We start from the raw sequence: 25,187 nt of genomic DNA, 5'->3' as shown, positions 1-25,187 counted from the left end.
CAATTCCCCCCCCCCCCCCCAGCCTCCCTACTGTAACTGAGTGGAGAAGAGGAATGAATATGTAAATGATGTACAGCATTTTCATGACTTCTGTTCAGCCAGCTAGCTCTGCCAGAAGCAGAACCAAAAATTTACGCAGGAATTAAAGCAAGGAAAACAGAAGGCAAGGGAAGCAGACAGGACTGTGCAGTCCCTCCAGCTCTCCCTGGCCTAGGGAAGATGCATCTTCCCAAAACTCTAGTGAGAATCCCCTCCCCTGCCCCTATCCCCAATTGTTGCCACTTAATCCTCACTCCTTCCATTTGTCTTTGAGGGGGAGGACAGAGGAGCCCGCACCATGTATTCCCCCAATTGTGGTCACACATGCCATTTCATAGCTACACAAGGTGGGAATGAAGGAGGAATCCATATTACTCATGAAACTGACAGGGTGTCACAGAGCACTGGGGTGCCCTGCCCCCAAAGAGAGGAAAACTGCTAGGGAGGAAGCCCTAGCAGGAAATAAGGAGCCCAGCTGTGGGCTGCCAGGGCAACCAGGGAAGGTCAGCTGACCAGAAGGGGCAGGGCCTGACTCCCTTATAAACCCTAGGGGCTGGGGCTAGAGGCAGTCCCCTGCCAGCTGCCAAAGAGGAAGGAGCTCTCTGCCCTGGGAGAGAGGGGAAACCTGATACAGGAGCTGCATCCAACACTGCTGAGAGTTAAAGGGTCACTGGTAGGACCGAAAGTTGTTTGGGCCAGTTGGCTTCTGTTTATGTTATAGCCGAAGGGCTCGTGTTTATGTTGTTGTTTGTGACCGGTGGTTTGGGAGAGGCTATTAGGGGTTGGAGGAGGCCTCATAGGGAACTCACAGAGGAGTGTGAGGACCCCAGTGCCCGTGAGGGCGCAGCGTTTGGGGTGTATAGACCCCAGCCCTAGAGAAGGGCAGTTGAGAATGCCAGAGAGGGGGCATTACTGAGACGCCCAGTGCGGGCATGTTGAGCCCAGAGAGGGCGGCCTGACAGAGAAGGCCCCGAGAGGGGGCAGCAGTATTGAGGAGCACCCTGAGAGGGGGCAAAAGCCCCAGAGAAGGGGGCAGTTACTGAGAAGCCCCAGTGCAGGCGTGGTGAGCCCCAGAGAGGGGGCAGTTGCTGAGAAGCCCCAGAGGAGGGGGCATTATTGGGGAGCCCCAGAGAGGGTAAGGCATAACTGAGGAGGCTCAGAGAGGACAAAAAGGGCATAATTAGAAACATCTATTCCATCGGCGAGGTGTAGACTGTGGTGTAGGGGAGGAAACAGAGCTGTAGATAGCGCCCCCTGGCAGTGGGGCAGTACAAGGGCAGCCTCTCGCTAATTAACACTAATTAATTAACAACAAGGCATGGCAGGCGAGTAGGCGGGCGGTTGCCCCCCAGGAACAGGTGTGCGGGCCACGTTTAGGTCGGCCCAGATTGTGTACCTGTCACACAGGACTTCATGCGATCTAGGTGCTAACATGTAAGAATTTACATGGAATTATGGTGACTATTGATGTTCCTTATTTTGAACAGGGACTTAACAGATGATGATAAAGAATGATCAACCAAAGGAATATTTTATCCAGCCATACACTGGTGACTTGAGTATAATGGAACTCAGAAGTGAAACTATCCTGTATCTCATATTGCAACACCTCATTTTAAGGTAACACAGGCTGGGAAAACAGGCAATTTGAGAGGTTTTTCCAATTATAAACTATCATTAATAACAATATCGCACGTGGGTCTCAGATTTTTTAAAGGTATATCCCTCTTATCTTAAAATATCTGAAGCTGTTGTATTTACTGTTGTATTCTCACTTCATCATTCCTCCTAGATAATGATCTGATAAAGAAAACTAGCAGTTTAACAGCCTTTTGCCTCAGGTTATGAACTCAACATTTTCTCTTAATTTCTGAACAGTACATTAATACTTAAAACAAATTACTAAAAATCCGTACCTTTCAAGGACAATCTAATTATCATCCAGCTAACGTGGGTGCTTATTGAAGTCTCTGCTATGAATTTTCTGTTGAAAATTGTAACCACTGTATTTTCAGGTTTAAAAAAAAAAAAAAAATTTCCTCCTCTCAAAATTCTGGAAGACATGGGTCATGCTGTTTTGACAAGCAGTGAATATTTAAATGCCCTACATTCAATGGGAATAGTTTGCCAGTGATGACAATTTCAGTCAGGAGAAGAGAATAAAGACTTAGATTGATGAATAACTGACATTTGACCTGCTGTTCATTTCCTAAGCTAGAATCAAATGCAATACACACAAAACTGTTGAAGCTAGCTGAGAAGCACAAATCATTGGTCTGTGTTTTCCACAGTGCTTCCCAGCTAATGCTTTTTTAAAAATTTCTTATTCACTGAGAAACTCTAATAGTAATAATCTGTCTACTGATGAGAGAGGTGACCTGGTAGGGTAAAGTAATTACTATAACCCTTAAAGGTTACAGAAAAACATTCATTTCCCCTAAGGTGTTTAGGAATTATGGCTACAAATTTTGTGTTTAAATGGGTAATGTGGGTCCTTGTGTGAATTCAGTGAAAGGCACATACATCTTGTCTAAGAACAGCCTCAGTACAAACCAGCTGACACAAAATCTTACAGATGTTGGGTGTGTCTGCATTCTGCCTAAAGCAGAAATAAGAGAAACTTGAAAGGTCCTAATTTCCTTACACAGACCAGGTTAAAAAGAAGCCACTTAATGTGCAGACTTGTAAGGCAGTATTTTTAGTGTGGAAAGGTTTCACCTTAGACCTCAGAATTACTTGGGATCTGAATGCACCCACTGTGCTCAGACAGCTTGTGACGCTTTACAATGGCGGTACGCAAGACTAGAATGACTTTACTAGCCTGTTTAAAAACATGGCTGCAGTGGCTGCCACCCACACAGACTTCAGCTGTGTCTTCCTCCATGGGAGCAAAGCAGCTGCTTAAAAGGAACTTTGCCAATTAAATTCTGGCCTACTGAAATCTGTCACCATTAATGTTCACACTGTCTGGAAAAAGTGGTACAAAACTGGTCCCAGGTTACAGAATAAGGGCATGTCTACACTGTCATAACCCAATTAAGCAGTGCCCATGCCACAAGCAAGAGATACTATTCAAAGCAGTCTCATTTCTGCACTAGGTTAACTAAGGGTTAACAAAATGATAGTAACAACCTTCTTTGCTCTGCGTGTCAGCGAAAAGAGATTTATAACTGCGTCACTAACAGAAATGAAACTTTAACCTTCTGTGCTTTAGATAAATCATTATAATTGGTCAGAGCAAAAAAGGGAGTAGCCCTACAACAACACCCTAGCAAAACCGCTATATAATTGGATATTCTAATTAAATTTATGACGTGGCGAAAACCAATTGGCTATTACACAAATAAAACCCGTTTTTTACTTCTGCAAAGTCGGAGACCTCCGTACACACCTTGGAGACCCCTGAACATACGTGTCAGAGTAATTAGACAATTTGATCACTTGTCTAAGTTCCCCCGTCTTTGACCCAATCTCAGATGTAAATCAACGACTGCCGGCCCGACCATTTCTGCCCGAACACTTATGCAGACTGACCTAATGAACTCTAAGCTGTAACTAACCAAGTATCTGACCTCCGTCATTCACCACCTTGATGGCGTAAGTAAACAATCTTGCTTTTCAACCGATAAGCGTCTGTGCCTAATTCCACTCCAAGCTTCACAAGTACCCGCCTGACGGGCCCCTTAAGGCCTTGAACCCCACGCTGCAGTGCATGGCAGTGACATACACCACAGCAGCAGTGGATCCCAGGGGGGTCCCGAGCCTACCCAGAGTACAATCATCAAGGCAAGGGATTTTATCTGGCCTGTCAGGTCCTTCAGCCCTGTCCGGCCCAGGCACAGGGGGGCAGCCCAGGCCATGGTCATCGCCACGCACACAGTGGGATAGGGTGGTGTGGTGGCTAGACTCCGCTTCCCAGCAGCCCCGGCAGAGGCAGCTCCTTCTGGCTGCTGCTGCCAGTGTTGCCACCACCGGTCCCAGCTCTGCTGCCCAGGCATCCTGGCTCATCCACCTTGCACCCACTGCTGGTGATGCTGGACAGAGTGGGTAGGTGGGGTATCCAAGGAAACAGGCCCAGGACCCCCACAAGCAGGACACGCTTGGCTGGGTGGATGGGATGGTGCCACGGGCAGGTGAGGAGGGCCATCCGAGACTGGGATGAGCGGAAGGAGCCAGGACTGCAGGCAGTCAGAGTGGAGTCGAGGCCCAAGGCAGAGCCACGATCCCCTCATAGTGATACTGCACTGGGCTCTGGCTCCACAATCCTGCCCCCCACCCATCCCACTTCCGAACACTGCTCTCCACTCACGGCCCCATCCCATCTGCTTTGCTGAGTGCACACTGCCCATGGGGGTCCTGGGCCAGTCTCCTTGGAGACCCCCTGCCCATTCCACTGGGCACCCCTGGTGGTGGGTAAGGAGTGGACAGGCCTGGACCTGAGCCAGATACAATTAACTGTCCCCTGCTGGACCCAGTCAGCACCCACTCTTGCCTGCAACGGTTCAACAAAACTCCCTTAGGGGCCCTCCAAATAACTGCCCAGCCCTGTGCTACAGGGTGCTCCTTCTGCATTTGCTCAAGTCCTCTGCCTCTGATGTGCTTGAGACCCATTGCGGAGGGATGTGCTGGAGCATCTTCACTGGTATAGTTCTCGATGCACAGCACATGAGCAAGGCATCTTGTCCAAGTGGGACACTGTCACTGCCCTGTTAACATTCTCTAGGAGTCTGGATCCTGAATTATGCCGGTAACAAGCAGCTCCTACCAATGAGTTGTGGGGTCTAGACAACTGGTAGGAATGTGGATACCAGTAATTCCTTAGTGAAGTAAAATACCTTTTCACTTATGAGTTATGCACTCAAATCTAAGCCAATCTGGCAGAAACTAAAAGTAGTTATGAACTAACAAGAGCCAAGCACAGTATGTAAAATGACTTGACAGCTTCATTCCTTTTTAGATTTGATCTTTTCATTGGTTCAAAAGGTTAAGACTTGTGAGGCAAGACTCAGGAAGAATTGAAGTGCCTAAACCCACAAAACCCAACCTCACTGCTGAGATGCCCTCAAGACACTTGAGCTTTCACCCATCAAGTTTCCTCAGTGCTGTTATTGTGTATGCCCAGAACTCCTGTCATCTTGGCAGGACAGACTGGCTCAACAACACTTTTGGTCTAAGCTTGCATCAAAAAATAGGTGTTCCTGCACTCAGTAACTGAACTGAGGGGGAACAACCAGGGCAGCAGATCTGGGCACCACCTTTGTGTGTATGAGTTGGAGGGGGCAAAAATACAACTGTTGCCATAGCAGCAGCTGACTGCATTGCTGCAGTTGGCAGACCAGGGGCTAGCACTGTCCCGGGTACCATATGGCTGACCTAGGAATGGTGCTAGGCTACTGTGCCCCTGCCTATACCTAAAATCCCCCCAGCGGCCTAATCTGGCAGTCATGCTTAGACTATATGCTAACACTGCCAGCACTGACCTCAGCAGAAAACACATCAGTCACAGCCACTTCATTCAAGAATAGTGGCTAAAGGATGAAGCATTTCTGCTGCTGCTGTGCACCTTTTTTTAGAATAGCCAGAAAGAACCCAGGTCTTCCTCTATGTTCTCTACACTCATAGGGGATTCAAACACACATCTCCCTCCTCTAAGGGGAGGGCCCTAACTACCAGGTTGTAGGTGAGACTGGGTTGGGGGCTTTTTCCCCTACCACTCTTGTTCCACACTGCTCCACTGTGCAAAAAGGAATCCAAGATTCAAGGGGCCAGAGAGTGATTAAGAGAAAGCATGACTCCTTTAGCCTGTCGATAAGGGCGCTCCCCTGCACGGATAGGAACTAGGATTTTGGTTCATGCTGCTATGATTATTTCTATAGTCCTGCATGGGTAGGACTAGAGCTGGGGACTGCCCCAGCCCAGCTGAGTGTCCTTACCACTGGGCTACTGGAGTTTGCATCTGGTTTCATGAACACCGTTTTGCGGTCTATACAGCAATAGTTTCAACAGAGGGGATTCATGGCATCTCTGCCTCCATCTAGCCTATAGCTTGACTGCTATAGCACTCTCCTGAAGGTAAGAACAGAGAGTTTGAACCTTCTTAGACTGAGGAGGGAAAAGAACCAAGGTCTCCTAACTCTCCCCATCCTTTAAAAGAAGAGAATGGGACATCTTCTGTTACTAACAGGGGCACATAAGACTAGATGGGAGTTTCAGCCTGTGAATCCAAGTCCCACATAACAGGAGGACTGTTGAGAGGATTCCAGTGTTTCAGACATATGTCTGTTTTTGCCTTAGCCATTTACTTCCCCTGCCCCCAGTCAGGATGGCAGGGTTGTGAATCCCATCCCAGGCACGTAGCTCTCTTGATACCTTGTATAGAGCACACTGGTGCCTAGCTCAGGGCTGGGGATATTATTTCTTAGGCTAGACATCTAAAAGCTTTTCATGGTAACCCTCGGCCCTGACCTGTCCTGGTCTCCCTTGTGGATCTAGCCATAGTTTCTCAGGTTCTTCCATCTGGCATCTTCCACAAACTCTAATAGTATTCAGAAGGGAAAAAATAAAGATTAGTTTGGCCAGATAACAGACAATACTGAATATATGTAAGTAGTCTGACAACTTTTTGCATGTTTAGTTGCCAGAAAAGGAGGAATGAGTCATTTAGGTTCATAGTCTGCTGTAAACATTTAGGGAAGCTTTAAATGAAAAAGGAGTCAGACTAGCTGAAAAAAGGCATCATTACTTCCTTTAAAATAATTCAAATCTCTCCTTTGGTATTAAAAAGGAGAGCAAGAGAGAGAATTCAAGAGAAACAATGACTTTCTGCAGTGCATCATGATCACTATTCCATTTCAATCAGTGACAGTAATCCATGCAATATAATATGATCAGTGACAGGCAATCATATCTGCTACTGACAAACCTGGCTCAATTAACTGAATTGCCAAAGCAGTGTAATAAAAGAATCAATTGCATCCTCAGGTGGGGTGTGTGCGTGCGCATGTGCATGCGTGCGTATGTGCGTGTGTATGTGCACGATACATAGTGCAGTCAGTTTTGGCTTACAGTAGTTTTTAAGCAAATGACCTTGAACTGAACAACTTGAACTCACTGTAAGTATCAATAATACATGAGGACACCACACTTCTTTTTTGAAGTATTTTTGAAGAATAGGCTCTTCAGTAGGTGCTGCAACCCATTCTTTTTAGGATTCTCTAATTACATCATTTCTTTGGACTGAATTAAAACATTGATTTATTTGGCTATAAGCAAAACAAGCAAAAAATCCATATATAATTTCTCAAGCAGTTATACCATACTCTCATTTAAGTCGGGCATATTGTGCCTCAATGCACGTATTCATTCTGTATATATGAAAATATGCAACTCATGCAAGGGCTGGGTAGAGCACAGGTGGGGACTCTCAATGCTTTCTCTTGCAATTCTCATCACATTGCAATCTTGCCTGGAATTCTCATGAAAGATATAGAAATGCTGAATTTCATGAGTCTAGTAGACCACCACAAGCAATACTTTAAAATGCTTGAGGTCCAGGATTGCAAGTACAAAGGTGGGAATTTTTTTTTCCCTATTTCACATCCATCATCTACATTAGGGATGAACATTATTACCCAAAGTTACTAAATGTATTAATTCCATGAACTAATCATAAGTTGACCAAATATTATTTGAAACAAATTAAAGGTGAACATTAAACCAGTATTAGCAACAGCTAATCAAGTATAATATACTTGATTGCCACAAAAATGTGACACCAAGCTGGAAGTTCTACTAGCTCACATTAAATCAGAATAATAGAAATCAGAAAGCAAATAGAAAAAAAAAAAAAAAAAAAAAAAATCGATTCTCCTGTAAGGCTCACAGGCAATCTGTCACCAGAGTAAACAATGGCTAGCAACTGCTACCAGCGAACAATCATTAACTGAAAACCTGGAACCTGATTTTCAGAGGTAGGAGCTAACTATGGCTCCCACTACAGTTAATGCTTCTGAGGCAGAAGCAGGATTAAGAACCAAGCAAGCTGTGCAGAAAATGCAAAAGTAGGGAGTCAACAAGCTGAATTACAAAGTAGCATCTATCAGATCCCAGACATTTAGTGCCATAAACAAGTTTAAAGAGGGGAAGAAAACATCTTCTGATCATTCATTTTTTCCAGAAAGAGAACAAAGAATACAGCTACTCCTCACTTAACATCGTAGTTATATTCTTGAAAAATGCGACTAAGTGAAACGATGTGAAACAAATCCAATTATATCACAGTAGTTACCTACTAGCAGGTGGCAGCCAAACAAGGTTATAACTGAACATTGTGCAACTTATGAGGGGACACGACTATCTACTTTTTCATTTCAATCTAGGCATTTGATTTATTTTCTCAACAGAATGAGGAAAAAAATCAGAATTTTGCCTAAATTTGTAGCAGATGGCCACAATAAACATTTCAATAAATTGTTCTGAAAGTAGCAGTGCCTATTTTCCCCCCAAGCATCTGCGTTTGCTAATATGCCACCATGTAACTGACTAACTGGGCTAGTAACTCAGTTTAGCTTCTTATTAACGACCCATCCCATCTGTTAAAACTTTACCAGGGTTTTTAAAGGCACATAGTTTGCCTCAAAACTTCCTGACAGCAATTAGAATGTAAGCTATTCTGCTGCTTTTTTTATTTTATTTTTTTTACATTTTATTTGCAGAAACCAAACTATTGCTTTCTTTTTCAACTCTTTTACCTCTTACCATGGCAGCCTGAAAAAATGAGGTAGGGATAAGTGGGGAAACCAGCTGTTCTCCTTGCCATTTGATGGCATACAACAGAAATTCAAAAAGCTTAAAGGTGTTCTGTTTCAGGGGAAAGAGGAATTCTGCATACACAGCTTTTTTAACATTAAAAGAAAAATTTCTAATATTGTCAGCCCATTTCATTCAACATCTTCCTTGGGGGGACAGAAAGTAGAGAGAGACCTAACAATTACAGGTATCAAACAATACCCATATAAAGGTGCTAGAAGGATGCAAAATGTAGCAATTAAATCGTAACAGCTGGTGGGCATATCCAAACAATAACTCCCCTTGTCCTCTAATAGGTTATGAGGTATGGCTGTCCATAGCAAGAGGTGTATATTGGCAGATTTCTCCACTCTTAGCTCAGAGAGAAGGAGGCGAGTTGAATCTTTAAACCAAACAAACCTCTATCAACAGCAAGGAAGAAAGGAAAAAAAAGAAAAGAAAACAGAAAAAGGTCATATTTATTCTATACCTTTCCCAGACTCCAGAGGTTTTGGAGTTTCCTTCACGATTATTAATTCTAGAACCTGCTCCTCCTGCCTCTCAGTTTTTCATGGCAGTAGCAAATTGAATTGACTCTTTGAAGATTTACATTGAAGATGTATTGCTAGCTAGACTAGAAACCAACCAAAAGCCTGTCAGATTGTTATTTGGAAAAACTGAACAGCAGAACTACCAAACTTATCCATCTGTAGACTCAGGAATTCTGCTCTACATTGATTACCACTAGATTCACATTTAGATTACTTTCACAACTATAAGAGTTATAAGAGTTAATTCTCTAAAATGGAAGTGTGTTGCAGATCTTAGAAATGCAAAACTCTAGAACTCTTGGTTCAGAGAAGATACCGTTTATTAGACCAACTTGCAGAACTTAGGTGCTTAGCTTCTCAGAGCTCACTAAAGGTCAGAGAAAGAGAGAGTGTGCACTTATGTCCTTCATAGTTTTTATTCTCTACCTGCGTGCTTTTCCCATTTTTTTAAAAAGTAGTCCTACTTACAGTATCTACGTTACTTTGGTAAACTAGAAAGCTGGTTTTAGATTTAATAGGAAAATGGCTTTTCCAACAGGAACAAATACCTCAATTTTGATCCAGTAAATATTTTTTATCAGTATGAAGGAAAACATTAATGAGTCTTACATACAAAGTAAAAAAATATACATTATATTTTTATAAGTGATGTAGTGTGTCTGAAATCAGTTTGAATACATAAAAACAATTTGGAATGTACATAGATAGGACTAAAAATGCATACATCTTCAGCAAAGAAAGAGACTAAAAACTCAGTTTATAGAGGAATTGCAGCTAGTGGTCTATCTATATGGGACAGTATAAATAGATATGATTATTTTATATACGAATACCTTTGATACTTCCTACAAAAGGGCTTGCATGCTAAAGTCCTAAAAGATCTATGATCCCTCAAGCTCCTCTGTATATATCAGCTCTATTACAGTCCAAAGGGGCCTTGTGCAATTGCATGGGGTTGATTGACTAGATGTTTTTGCAAAATTAGAACCTCCAAATACACGTTTTGAAGCAATCTGTATAGAAAGGTGCATGAAGTTCTCTCTTCCAAATGTCACTGAAGGTCAGAGAGCACAGACTGGTCATGTTTCCTGCTTATGTGTCTTCTAAAACTGTAGCTAGAAAAAATACTGTTTTTCAACAAAAATTGCTGGAAGGAAAGTTAGCGTTGTAATGGCTTAACCTGCTTAGTAATTAGCCAGGTTTGGCTCTGAACTGTCCTTTGAAAAAAGGGTTTCATTTCAAGATAGTGCTTAATAAGCATATACCCACATCACAAATGAGGTAAGGTTTCTCAGAACACATCTATTTTTGTTTGAAAAGGCTGTTTGTTCTAAGGACTAGATACAGGAATACTATCCCATGAAGTTAAAAAGTGCATTCCTGGGGTGATGGAGAAGTTTCCATATTGATGAGAAAAATGTACATTTATATTGCTCCTTAGATTTTAAATGCATCTTCTTTGTACTGAAAATATCACCTAGCACAATCAATGAGTTGCTCAACATCAAATATATAAAGATGAGGAATTTAATTTTACTTATCAGTTCTGTTCACAATTACTGATGGTAGACGGCTTTCCAAAATAGAAGATACTCAAACTAAAACAAATGCATTTAACATCCAGTCAGACTAGAAAAAAACAAAAATACTAAAAGCTTGTATGCAACTAAGAGACAGATCTTCCACAGTGTGAATGTCTGAGTGAGTGGATTAGTTTTCCTAATCTGTCTTCCCCACTTATGACATTTGGGTAAACATGTTTCTTTTTTTTTTTTTTTCTTCAGTGAACTGCCCACATAGAGATCACAAAGTACTTTCTGAAGCAGGTAAATCCCCATTTTACAGATATAAAAACTGAGCCAGAAGTTAAAAGAATGTCCACGGTCACAAAGAACATCAGTGACAAAGCATAACTAAAGTCTATAACATGCATACTGAACCATGTGACCTCTGAAAAAATGCATATATTCTGGCTTCCTTTCTCTGCCAGAAAAACAATATCAAGAGACTTAAATAGTAATATCAAAAGACTTAAATAATAAATTCACTGGGTCCATAAAACCTCACTGGAGTTGTTAAAACTACTACTCAAGAGTTACTGATTCTTACACATCATTAAGGACCTACCCAATTTACAGGGGCTGCCTCCATATTTTGAGGTCCTGGCACAGTGCCTTGTGCCATTTTCATGGTGGAGCATGGTGGGTCCCTGAAAGTCCTGCACCTCCCCGGAGCTTGAGAGATGGCCACCTATCAATCTCTGGGGAGGTGCAGGACTTCCAGGGCCCCATAGCCAGAGTAGAGGGGAAAATGTCTCACCCTCCCCCCATACTTCAGAATGCCAGGCTGCCTCTATTTGTAGCTCCCCCAATCCACCCCGCCATTTTCCTGCTTTTTTGTGGTCCCTGTGCTTTTTCATAGGGACCTACCAAATTCATGGTTTCTATAAAAATTGTGTAATCATGAATTTGGTAGGTTGCCTACACAAAATCAGTCAGATGCAAAGAAAAGCTGGTGTGTTCAAATCAAGTCTAGGATTACTTCTTTTGCACACTTGCACAAAATCATGATTATATTATGATATTATTGCAATATCTTATTTAGGAAGCACATGCTGAGAAACATGCCAAATCACACAGTGCATGCAAAGGAAACTTGATTTAGGATTACACCAATCCTTGTACTTACACCTGAAGGTAATAAAACTTTTGATTCTGGGGGGTGAGGGGGAGGAATTTGTTATTTTTAGGAAAAATTTAAATTTACAAGTCAGTTGTTGCTTTTTAAGTCACCAATGCTAGGAGGTATGAAGAAATTGTGAGTAGACAGCTGAAATTCAGGTGTACAAAAAGCAAGACACATTGTAAAAATAAATAAATAAATACATAAATCACATGGTGCTCGTGAAAACACTACCTAGCAGAACAGTATTTTCCTTCACTTTCTAAATGTCTTCAACTGTTTAAGGAGCTATTCAATCAAAAAGTAATGTCTCCACTCTACTGTTTCACATTTTTCTACCACATTCTCATACAGGTAATGGGGATATGACAGCAACAGTCTTCACAACGGCCAGAGCCAATTAGCCAATAAAGAATAGCTAAGTCAGAGCATTTGGAGATCCACATGTGCACTTTTAGTAGTCCCTAAACAAATCAATACTGTTTCAAACTCTTACCGGAACTTCAAAGATTTCCTGCGTATCATCCAGCATCTGGATTTTGATAGAGACAAGCTTTCCAGGTGGTGTCGGAGGCAGTTTCTGTCCATGCTCCAACGTACTGATCCCAGCATTTTCCTGAGCTCCTAACCGGGATCCTGCAGTTGGTCTCTGCTCTGTTTCACCCATGTTTAAAGAAACACGTTTCTTATGTCTAACAGGAAGAAAGGCAGAGGAAACAGAAAAACCTTATCATTTACAGCCAAAAATAGCATTTCCATTTTAATTAGCATTGTACAAGCTAAACGTCTATTTTATGGGGCAAACTTTCAAACTTCGTGCTTTAGACCCAAGCTAAGCTGATCTATAGGAACAAAGGAGGTTCTTAGCAATTTGCCCCTTACCATATGAGGATGGATAGACCTACAGAAAGAAAAGTTTCTGTGAATTACAGAAATGTCTGTGCTCTTAAGAATCAGACTGCCAAGCAGCAACAGCTGCTCCAAAATGTGGATGTTGGCATGACCCCAGGGTTACGGTCAAGAGCTGTGGGAATTGGACCACTGCAGAGTTAGAATGGTAGCACTTGTTCTGAGAAGCAAAAATTGCTGTGACACAGCCAATAAAGTTTCCACTTTGATCTTCCCCAGAACCCTGGACATGGAAGCAAAGACAACAGAAGGAAGAAGCCTACCACATCCCTCTGAGGACACCTACGGCCAGCATCTGCTGGCTCATATAATGCACTACAGACGTGGGTACAAAAGTTTACAGGGCTTCTTATTTCCATTTAAAAGGCAGAAAAGTCTAGCTCTTGACTTCCTGTTCATGTTCTGCATTCATCCACAAGAGTCAGCTTCTACTACACAACAGTTCTGTCCTAGAAAGAGAAGTGCCAGGATGATATATATGGTCCAACTTAATTTTTCATCAGCAACTGGCACAACTTTGAATCTTCCCATTTAATTCAAGGATCATTAGTTTTATTTATCAAACCTCATACATCCTCCTAGATTTTTTTTTTCTTCACATGTTCCCTTTGTCTTGTGATATCCTCACAAGATTTCTGATGGAGTCTGCTACTACTGTCTATTTGTCTAGCTTGATAATTGCATTTCCATTCCTCTACCTTTCATGTGCTGATCAATGATTGTTAACAAGCATGTAGCAAACAAGAGGAATGGAAATGTAACTTTCCAGCTGAACAAACATACAGCAGCAAATACAATCATTCTCTGCTTTTTCACTTTCAGGTCTGCCTGTGGGAGAAACATCAAGAAGTAACTACCACTTGTGTACCAGCACATGTTGCCAGTGCTGAAAGAACACTGAAAAACAAATGGAACATGAAATAAGATACCAACTACTCTGTAATGGCAGAATTATAACATTCTCCTTTATACAGAGTACACCATTTTTTCCACATCATATTTCCAAATATTTAAATCCTACTCTTGGGGGAATGAAAGGGGGTAGGATATTTTTCCCTTTCCAAATAAAACTCTTAAGTGCTGACCTGGAAATTTAAATTAAAAGCAAAAACAACCCCAGGTTCCACACACACACACATCCCCACCCCCACCCCCACCCCATTAGGCATTACAGCTCTAGTACGTAAAAATAGGAAGAAAGATCAAGGTGATATTAATGACATTTAACTAAGTCATATATTAAGAATTTGTGTTTTTTTTATTGTGGTTAATTATTTACCACTTAGAAATGTCCCACAAACGTTAAACAAGTGAGTTTTCATGAAATAGGAAATGCAAAATAAGGAAGATACAAGCTAGAGAAGTGGCGCTTCCACCATAAGAAGCAGGTGGACAAAGTGAGTTTAGACAAAAGAGAGACAGACAATGCTACGTGGTAAGAGACCAGATGCATCTATAAATGAACTGGACTTAAATTCTGGCACATACGTAGTATGGACATCAACATATCACACTCCTGTAGTACTGAACAGACAGGGTCACATCTGACCAGTCCCTTCCCATTACCAGACTGGGAATACTGTCCTACCCAAGAACACCGGCCCAATATTTTGTGTGCCGGTTCATTCCAACCTAGTTATCTTTAAATCACTAAGTCCTATTGACAATATTAACAGAGAATATAGGACATTTACATCATTAGCACTGCTGTGAGCCAGGCAGTTTTTAAACATATGTAGAGAGGTAATATATTTATTAAAACCTAAATTACAAAAGAACTGATACAGAGCAGATTAGAAGGGCCACCATTCAAATAACCAACATATGGAAATATTCCACAGCGTGAACCCTTTTGCAGATTATCTATGACTGGGTGAAATGATGGCCCACAAATGCATGCCAATATGCTCAGTAAAACACAGGAAAAAGGGCCAAATTTAGAAACCAAAATAAATATTAAGGAAGAGGATGGAAAATGCAAGGCAAACCACTTCTTGTACAGGGCTAAAGATTTATATTACTATTTAATAATATAGGAACCACTGTCAACACATATTGCAGGTATCTATTACACTTGCACACTTCATTTTGGAAGCTGAGACATGAGATACTGGCTACTGTAACTTCATGCAATAATTTTGTTATGACATTAAAACCAAACCAGGTTTTTTTTAAAGCTACATCTATCTAATAATTATTAGTATATGCTGCATTGAATATTTTCCCCCTGAGGCTCACTAGCCTTCTTAAGCAATTTATTGTGCCTTGATTCAAGAGGTATGTTATGATTCCCTCACTAAAACACTCATGTAGCAGTCTACCAAGCTGCCTGCCTTTTTGTAAATTTCAGTCCAAAAAATAAAGAAAAATCAAACCCCTTCAAAACAGTATTAAGCAAAAGGTTTGGAATTAGGAAACCTAGTCATCCTGGTACAGAAAGAAAAACAATTTTCTAGTATAGAATGAATCTAGGGAACCCTTAAAATATCTTACTGTAATTAAGACAGGCCCGATGGCAGAACGATTCCCAGGGAAGGAAGGAGCTGTGAAAAAGCTGCAGCCACCATAGTTCCAGCAGAAGCTGATCAAAAATAGGTACTCCAATATCACAGTCATCCAATATCAAGTTAAGCAGGCAACATTAATGATAATGTACCTGTAAAATACCACCACCAGTCTAAAAATCCTATATACTTGGAAAATAAAAATCAACAAGTCGGAAGGAATTCAAAGAAGAGTAATAAATATAAATTGGCTCTGTACGGTTCTCTACTTATGGAGCAAAAACTACGCCCAGATGTAGTGCTTGACCAAACACTAAGAAGAGGGGAGGTTAACATTAACTTGAAAATATTTCCATGGTGTATACATCGAAGACAGCAAACTGCTCGGAGTATTACAAAAGAGTAAAACTAGAAGTAGAAACCTGAAAAGAAAAAATTAGGCTGAATGTTAGAGATCCAATTTCTGCCACTCAATAACAGTACATTTTACTAATAAATACTAGGTACAGACACACAGAAAGCCCAATGTGGGATCAATCCAAGTTACGCAGTTCTCTGTAAGCAGCATAGTTCAGATCAATAGCGAACAGAACACACAGGGCACTGACAAACATGCAGCTCCACACTAACTTATGGCACTTTGCAGGAAGTGCCATGAATTACAGCATGTTCCCCCTGACCCAACAGATGTTCGCTGTTTGATCTGGGGATTGGGCTCCAGTTTGGAGCAGTTGGATGTCTGTAGTCTCTCTCCCCTAGCCCCGTCCTTCCCTCCCAGCTCCAGTGCTGTCTTCAGAAGGGGGGGGGGGGGGGGGGGGGGAGGGGAGCTTTGTCTGGGGTTTGCCCAGCCTGTGCTGGAGAATGGGGCAGGTGGACTGGAGCCCCCCCACCTCGGCTCCAATCTATCCCTCCACTATCCAGCACGGGCTAGGCAAACCCCAGACAGAACTCCCTCCCCTCCGTCCAATTCTGAAGACAGCGCTGGGGGCAGGGTGGGGCGGAGATAAGCTGTATCAGCCCAGCCTTGCTCCAGGTGCACACTGATTGACATTAATGAAGGCACTCCACTTTGGAGCACCTTCACCTGAGCCCTCATGTAATGTAATGAGAGTTCAGGCCGTCATGCCATTGGGCACTTTTAAAGTGCCCTGTGCCCGTGCACTTCTGCAAGGGTACAGCTGCAGAGAGCTTTCAAGTGGCCATTCATGCAACATATGTAACTTCTGTCGGCACCCACATTCACCCTGTGGTGGTGTGGGACATATCTTAGACCAGGTTCCGTCATTTTTAAACCAGTCTGTGTGTGCTGAGCTTCTGTTCTGTTATGAGCATAAACCAGTTTTTTGCCAAAACTTCTGGTCTGTTATGGGAAGAGACTGGTTTCTGATCAGTTACACTGGTAAAGCGTAACGCCTGTACCTGACCAAAAAGAGCAGATTATCCTTTTGAAACCAATGAAAAAATTCCTAATATTTCAGTCATACACATCATATGAACAATTGGAGTTCATATTCAAGTAACACCAAGCGGGCACTACACTTCAGGAGAGATGTGGACGGCATTGAGAGGGTCCAGAGGAGGGCCACTCGCGTGATCAGGGGGCAGCGAGGCCGACCCTATGAGCGGAGGCTACGGGACCTGAACCTGTTCAGCCTCCACAAGAGAAGGCTGAGAGGGGATCTGGTGGCCGTCTACAAACTGGCCAAGGGGGACCAGCAGGCTATGGGAGAGTTCCTGTTCCCCCCGAGCACTACCAGGAGTAACAAGGAATAACGGCCATAAGTTGACAGAGAGTAGATTCAGGCTAGATATCAGGAGGCACTACTTCACAGTCAGGACGGCTAGGATCTGGAACCAACTTCCAAGGGAAGTAGTGCTTGCTCCTACCCTGGGGGTCTTCAAAAGGAGGCTAGATAATCACCTAGCCGGGGTCGTCTGACCCCAGCATTCTTTCCTGCCCATGGCAGGGGGTCAGACTTGATGATCTGCTGAGGTCCCTTCTGACCCTACCAGCTATGAAACTATTCATGATTAAAAACTTCAGTTAAATTTGTTAAAATAAACCAATGCAAACCACATACCCACATGCAATACTTGCTCAATGACAAAGTACAGTTGTGGATGTATGTGCAATTGGAGATTATAAACACAGTGAGAGAGAACCCATGATGTAATTCAACACAGTGCATATCGTTAGAAGTCACAGTGATGAGTGGCAAATTTTCAAGCCATGCCAAATGAAATGACTAAATCAGCCATGTTATCTGGAAAGAGAAGACTAGAAAAAGAGGAATAATCAACACTCATTTCTTGAGCTATAGTCACCCCCCCTTTGCCATACAGGGCATCTGCTTAGGATATCCAGACTTGACAGATTTATACTTTATTTTTACAATAAAAATAAACACTCTTTGGGAGGGGAGGTTTGCAAAGCGACAGGTTGAATAGAACAGCTGTTTTATTTTAACAGCTTTTAAATAACATTGCAACTTTGCTGATCTATCACAGAGCCCCTTATCAAAAATGCTGAGGATTTTTAGAAGCTCTTAAAGAATGTCAGGTTTTGGGGCGGGGGGGGAGGGGAGGGGGTTACAACAATAAAGATAAAAGAAAAAATCTACATCATAAATAAAAGTCTTTGTACTACATTATATATTATTCCAAAGTTATCTTCATGTGTGCCTAAGGCTGCATGAAGGTCCCTAAATAAAAACAGTTAACATTTGATCATTAACAGAAGACTAGCACCTTGTGTGGAAGCAGTAAAATATGCTATTACAATTTGAAAACAGAGGGGAAAATTGATTTACAACTTGTTTGAACAGATAAGAATTAAATTTAAACTTTCCTAATTGAAAATGAAGACTGGTCTTTCAATAAAGAAATATTTAGTCTGGGAGCAAAGTACTTATTATTTGCCTAAGTGCATGCAGCAAAAAAATAAGACAGGCTGCCAGATTAGTTCACAGGCTCATAGGAAAACAGGGCTGGAAGGGACCTCACAAGGTCAGTCTAGTTCCCTGATCAAGGTAGGAGCATCCCTGACTAAACCATCCCAGCCAAGTAGCCTGCTCTTGAAAACCTCAAAGGATGGAGATTTCCCCTGCTGCAGCTTGAGGCTACTGCTCCTCCTCCTTTTCCTACAGCCAGAGGAAAACCCATCTTCATCTCTCCATAATCACCCTTCAGGTATAGGAAGGCTGTTATCAAATCAGTCTTCTCTTCTCCAAGCTAAATAACCCTAGTTCTTCAGCCTTTCCTCATACGTCTCAACTTTGTGGCCCCTAATAATTTATGATGTCCTAAATGGCTCATGTCTTCCTTGAAGTGGGGGGCCCAAAACTGGATACAACAGTCCAAGTGAACCCTCACCAGTGCTGAAGAGAAAAGAATCACCTCCCTTGATTTGCAACTGACCTTCCTGTTTATACAACCTAGTACGTGGTTGGCTTCCCCCCACCCCCCTCCCAACAAGAGCACTTGAGTTTAGTTATCACTCCGGGGGAAAAAAAGTTCTAGGATTCCCCTCCTACTTAGGTTGGCATAAAAGAACAGGCTGTTGTCACAACCCTTCTGGACCTATTCAAAACTTTCAGGTTGAGAAGCCCACTACAGTTGCTATCAATATATATGCTGTTAAAATAAGCCAATTCTTTCATGCCTCTCACCAGCTGTGTAGGGTGAAAATATTAAAAGCTGCAAGAATGACAGTTAGGATCTGGTGAATTGGGCATCTGTTTGAAGTGCTCAGATTTGATGTTTCTACATATTTGTCCTTAAAGACCCAAAAAGTTTACCCCTAGAAATTTTCTGTGCCAAAAGATAATTTCAGTCCTTCAATCAGAATTGTTTTCTGCTCCAAGTTCCACAGCTGACCATTTCACCTGCTACAAACCCTCAAAGTAATCTCCTTTGACCAATGCTGTAGCAGAGGGGGGAAGGGAAGCAGGGGGAAGCAGCAGTGTGACCATCCCAGGTACCAAAGTGAAGGGGTGCCAATAGGCACTACCCAGCCGAGGCGCAGCGCGGGACAGAGCCAAAAGCTGCTCATTTGGGGGGCGCCAGGATGGGGCGAGGTTGGCTGTGTGCACTATTGGGCAAGCATGGGGAGGCCTGTGCCCTCCAGATCTGCATGCAGGGCAAGGGTGGGCTGCTGCTGCAGGCTTGTGCCAGGCACCAAACTTCCTTGCTATGGCACTGCCTTTGACAATAGAAACCACAGCAACAATGAACTAAATTTCCCCACGACCTTGTCTGTCTTGATCTCCTCAAGACAGTGATTCCCAGCCAGAGCACTGTGATACCCTAGAGTGCCATAAGATCCTTTTAATGCCACAAGGTGATGTTCAATATTAGCACTGTTAGGTGTGCAAACGCCTACACAATTCACAAGAGACATCCACAGATTTCAAATACAGATCCATAGCATAAAAAAACCATTCTGGAACCTGCTGAAGTTTTTTGAGTCCTTTGCAACAAAATAATTGCCGAGTTATTTTTCCAGTCAAAAAATGAGTAAAAAGCTACAAGCTAGCAATTTCCAAGGACTCTCTTGAGCCTAGTGAGTGGAGCCTTTAATTTTAGAAAAGTTGAGAACCACTGCCTTAAGAATAACCCTAACTCATGTTACTGTGATTCAGCTGCTGCAGTATGTTTTGAAAGGGTGACAGTAAAATGATAAAAAGTCTAACATCTTTAGTGGATAACCTCAAAATAGATCACAGTAACCTCAAGACCATCACAAGAGTATAAATTTATCATCAGTTTCCTGAACTTAAAAAAACTGCCCTTCAAAGAAAGTTCAAGCTATTCAGTATATAGTCTATTCTGAGATCCAAATATATTTATATTTATATATATTTAGAGAGAGAGAGAGAGAGAGAGCGCGTTTTGGTTGATGTAATACATAGTAGAATGAAAAGTATCTAATCTAAAATTGTTGATATAGAATTTAAATAATCTATATTCACACCTACATGTTCGAAATTCATGCCATTCAGTTTTAATTTAAAACTCTTACATCTTTATTACCCACCGGTTTTAAAGCTTTTTTTGCAATTCTTGAATGCTAATCATTCTTTAATGCTATCATCTCAAATTCCAAATCTACAACTGTAGATTAACAGCAAGTAAAAAGATTTCTATCCTACCCTAACCTGATGTTCTCTCTTCCACAGCTATATAAGCTATATAAATGCCTTTGAATCTATCAAGTGCAGTAAAACATGCATTTCTGAGCTGCTTCACAATTGCTTCTTTGAAGTATTTCACACCATGAGTGTCAATATAGTTTTACCTACCAGCTGGTAATTTTCATCTTCAAGTGCACAGGGTACTTGAAAATATTTATTTCTTTGATTTCTCTCTTGCCCTTCCCAAAAGAGGCTTTTGTAACTTACAATAAATACATTTAAAAAAATATATCAATTATAAAACTGGATAATAAAAATATGTAAAGGAATGCACCCCCCCCTCCAACTTAACCCTACCTGACGACGGTGTGTTCAAATAAAAAAATCCTATAGGCTTTCAGAAAAGCTCCAGGGCTAGGCTGTACAACTAAAATTGTTCAATGGCTGTGTAAACAATGTTAAACCGGGGGTGGCATTCTGTTTCTTTCTGGCTAAGGGGCCAGTTTTTGGTCATCTATGTGGCATTTTTGGCACTTACACATAGGAAGGGATTACTACTGCTAGGCACATAGCCCAGCTGCGCACGCAAAGATCTGTGTGGGGTCCTATTTTGTTCAATACTTCTATCAATGTTGAGGGACACAGTGAAATCTCTAAGTTTGCAGATGATACCAAAATTATTCTGGGTAGTCAAGTCCCAAGCTGATGGAAAAAAGCTTCAGAAAGATTTTGCCAAAGCAAAAAAATGGCAGATGAACTTCAGTATCGACAAGTGCAAAGTAATGCACCTGGGGAAAAATAGCCTCAACTATATATACTGGGTTCTGAACTAACTGTTACGACTCAGGAAAGAGACCTCAGAGTCATTGGAGATGGTTTTAAAAAACATCAGCTCAATGTGCCATGGCTACCAAAGAAGCCAAATAAAATGTTGTGCATCATTAAGAAGGAAATTGAAAACAAAACGGAGAACATCATCATGCCACTATACAAATCCATGGTGCACCCACATAGAATCATAGAAAATTAGGGCTGGAAGGGGTCTCAGGGGTTCATCTAGTCCAACCCCCTGCTTAAAGAAGGATCATCCCCAACTAAATCATCTCAGCCAAGGCTTTTGTCAAACTGGGCCTTAAAAACCTCCAAAGAAAGAGATTATACCAGCTCTCTAGGTAACTTATTTGAGTGCTTCACCACCCTCCTAGAAAGAAAGTTTTTCCTAATATCCAATCTAAACTTCACTTGCTTGAATACAGTGTGCAGTTCTGGTCCCCACATCTAGTAGCATTTGAAAAGATAAAGAGAAGGACAACAAAAATGATCAGGGGCATGAAGCAACTGCTATATTAGGAGAGACTAAAAAAGATAGGACTCTTCGATTTGGAAAAGAAAAGGCTGAGGTTTGTGACATGTCTGCTTACATACTTTGTTATACAAGGTCCCTGATGTTAGAAATGCTCTCCCACTCCACCTCCCCCACTCAGACAGAGCAAGTTCTTTCAGCACAGTTCATTAAGGAGTACATCCCAATTTCTACATTGCTGTAATGGAGGAAAGGCTTTAATTTTACGAGACTATACACTCGTGGTTTTCCAAGCTTTTTTTCCCCATTCTGCTGCCGAATCCTTTTGTGCTTTCTGTTTAAACAACCAATCTGAAAACACTTTTAGAGCAGTTCAAAGTTACTGATATCCTGTACCTGTATTTTGTTCTTGAAGCTATGATAGTTAATTTAATAACAGAACTATTATTTATCTCTCAAGTAATAAAAACTATGAAAGTTTAAAGAGTAAACAATAGATCACAGCTGATAACATGCAATTCATTTAAAAAAGACCCATTAAGAAATTCAAAAGAAGAGCTTCTTATTAAATACACACCAAAACAGTTCTAGCACTCTGCAAGAATGGTCAAAACTGTAACAAACACCATGCTAAGCAGTATAGCTACTTTATATCTAAAAATGTACAGAAGACATTACCATTGGAGCTGCAATGGATATCCAAAAGAGAGATAATTAAAAGTTCCTAGGTCTCACATTTCCAGTCACAGTACAGATTCATAATCAACTGGATGACCATGAGTAGCCTTGATTTACTGTGTGAAAGCAAAACTGCAGGTTAATAAAGTCTCAAAAAAGTTTTTCAGTTCACTATTTACATCAAAGGTTATCAACTAGGGTACCATCCATGGCTTGAGATTTTTTCACGTGTGTTCTAGGGTGCCAGGCAGTGTTAGTGTTATTAAGGGTACAAACATGATTCACAAGATAAACCCAGAGATTTCAAACAGGAATTCATAGCATTAAAAATATTCTGACCTGTTGTAGTCTTCATGAGTTCTTTGCAAAAGAATTGGTCTATTATTTTTCTGTAGTCAAAACACATGACAACTAAGAGCTGGCATTTTCCCAGGGGTGCCTTGTATAGCAATGGGTGTCTTGAGTCTGATTGAGACTCACTGATATATATGAACATCTTTGGATGCAATTAGAAGCTTTTTCCAAAATCTTTCATGAAATCTTTCTGCAGAAAGAAAGCTGTTCACCAGCTGGAATGTTCCATGCTCATTCACTCATAAGTCCTCATATGAAAGACAAGTAGAATGTGCTTAAAGAGAGCAATCTTATTTCCTTCCAGGTCTAACAGAATTGCAGAAAGTATTCAAATGCTAAAATCCTAGACTAAAAGCATAATTCAGATACTTTCCAGGAAATAAAAACATGTTAAAAGAATACAAATGATACAAACAGTTGAAAAAAATGATACAAAAAGCAACAGTTGAAAAAAAGTCCAATATAGCATATTTACTTGCATGCCACATGCAACTTTCCCCCATAAATTAGCCATCCAAAGTTGGGGTGTATGTTTTAAGCAAGGAATACAATTTCTGCTCCAGAATGGAGGCACTGTAATAGCTGCTGGGGCCTGTGTCCCCTTCCCTTCCCTATGGAAAAAGGGCAGAGTCCAAGTCTCAAGTCACTTATTCTCTAGCGAACTCTGCAGCTCAAGCTTTAACTGTCACAGCCTTTGTTGAATAGGCAGCATCTTTCATGTGAGCAGCTAAAGGCTGGTGTCAATTCGGCAGTGGCTGGGATGGGGTTAAAGCTCAAGCTGTGGAGTTTGCAAGCAGAGAAGGAGTGATGCTGACAAGTAGACTCTGGCTGCTTGTACACAGAATGGGGGTTTAAGTCCCCCTAAATTGAAACTGTGGGTTTTAAAAACTCACTGTCAATTAAGGGAGCACTAAACCCCTGTCGTGTGCACACAGGTGAGGGGACACGATCTTTTTTTTTTCCCCCCCAGCATACCTGCCTCTCGTGCTGCTGGCAGGCTGAGCAGACTCTGAGCTGCATGGGGCCCAATGCTTCCCTCTGCAGCAGCAGTGCCCCCAAGGCGGCACCTGTTTGATACCACTCAGACCGGGTGGTCCCAGGGGGCACCACCACTGTGGGGGGAAGCACCAGGCCCTGCACAGCTCAGGGGCTATGTGACTTGGCAGCAGCTCGTGCAGGCAGGCTCGACTGAGGGGGAAAAAAAAAAAAAAAAAAAAAGTGGCAAGGAGCCTAATTTTTTTTTTTTCTCCCTCCCAGAGGCTACCTGCCTGCCTGAGTTGCATGGGGCCTGGTGGCATGCTGCCTCCATGGTGGCATGCTGCCTCCATGGTGGCATGCTGCCTCCATGGTGGCATGCTGCCTCCATGGTGGCAGTGCCCCCTGAGACTTCCTGGACCAGGTGCCAGCAGGCAGATGCTACCTGAAGGGTGCCGCCACCGCAGAGGGAAGGACCAGGGTCCCCTGCAGCTCAGGGACTGCTAGACCTGCCAGCAGCTTACTCTCCCCACCCCTCCGTGGAAGAGGCAGGTAGGCTCCAGTGCCCTGTGCACTGTCCCCACCGCCTTCCCACCACCTGGGACCCTTGCTATGTTACAAAGTCATTTAAAGCGGAATATACTGCGAGCGTGTAAATAGCAATGCCATTAAAGTGGTGCAAAATGGCATCTAAGCCACTTTAAAAGCCAATTTTGTTGAGTATACAAAGGCCCTGTCTATATAACCTGCATTCAGCCCTTACTCTATAAAAATATTTTTTTTCTTCATTCAGCCTTTCTGAAGGTAAGCATCTTATTCGGGGCCTGTGATAGGCAAGAAAATGTAGTAATTCTGTTTTGGAAAAAGAATAGTTTAAAATTAATCTTGCTGTTCTGAATTGTAAATTACTGCATAAATGTCTGATTAGGAATTTTTTTTTTTTGGTGATGTTACAAAATTACAAAAGCATAAAGGAAAGAGTCTAATCAAACACTGCAACAGAACGGTAAACTTTTTGTCATAAGTTTGACATAAGGCCTACACTTACATCACACTGGAAAACAAAATGGGAAGAATAGGATCATTTAACATTATGTATCCTGGGAAGATGTCCTTTGAATGTGTGAAATCTACAGCAAATGAATTTCCCACCTGCTCTGTGGACTGCAAATAGAGGTCCACAAAACTTATGTAAACAATATATTTTAGCATTATATAAGGAAGGCTACATTTACAGCCAAAGTAGGATTTCCATAATATATATTAAAGTCCC

The 25,187-nt window shown here is 41.9% G+C and overlaps 1 protein-coding gene across 5 annotated transcripts in view; it reads right to left on the bottom strand.

Annotated features, from left to right (window-relative positions):
• The window catches only part of FARP1 (FERM, ARH/RhoGEF and pleckstrin domain protein 1), a 319,651-nt gene that overhangs the window by 261,804 nt on the left and 32,660 nt on the right, over positions 1-25,187 (bottom strand). For 2 of the 5 annotated variants that reach the window (XM_025192552.1, XM_025192553.1), the window contains exon 2: positions 12,556-12,751. In XM_025192552.1, coding sequence (XP_025048337.1) covers positions 12,556-12,726 — 171 coding nt within the window. In that variant the 5' untranslated portion in view covers positions 12,727-12,751. Of the gene's footprint in view, positions 1-12,555; positions 12,752-15,461; positions 15,881-22,585; positions 22,681-25,187 lie in introns of those variants that run through there. The other 3 variants (XM_025192551.1, XM_006036290.3, XM_006036289.3) reach the window with 3 other exon arrangements.

The sequence above is a fragment of the Alligator sinensis genome, unplaced genomic scaffold, assembly GCF_000455745.1.
Source record: "Alligator sinensis unplaced genomic scaffold, ASM45574v1 scaffold1253_1, whole genome shotgun sequence".
NCBI lineage: Eukaryota > Metazoa > Chordata > Crocodylia > Alligatoridae > Alligator > Alligator sinensis.
The sequence above is the reverse complement of the archived record's forward strand: the minus strand, read 5'-3'. Positions and strand labels throughout refer to the sequence as shown.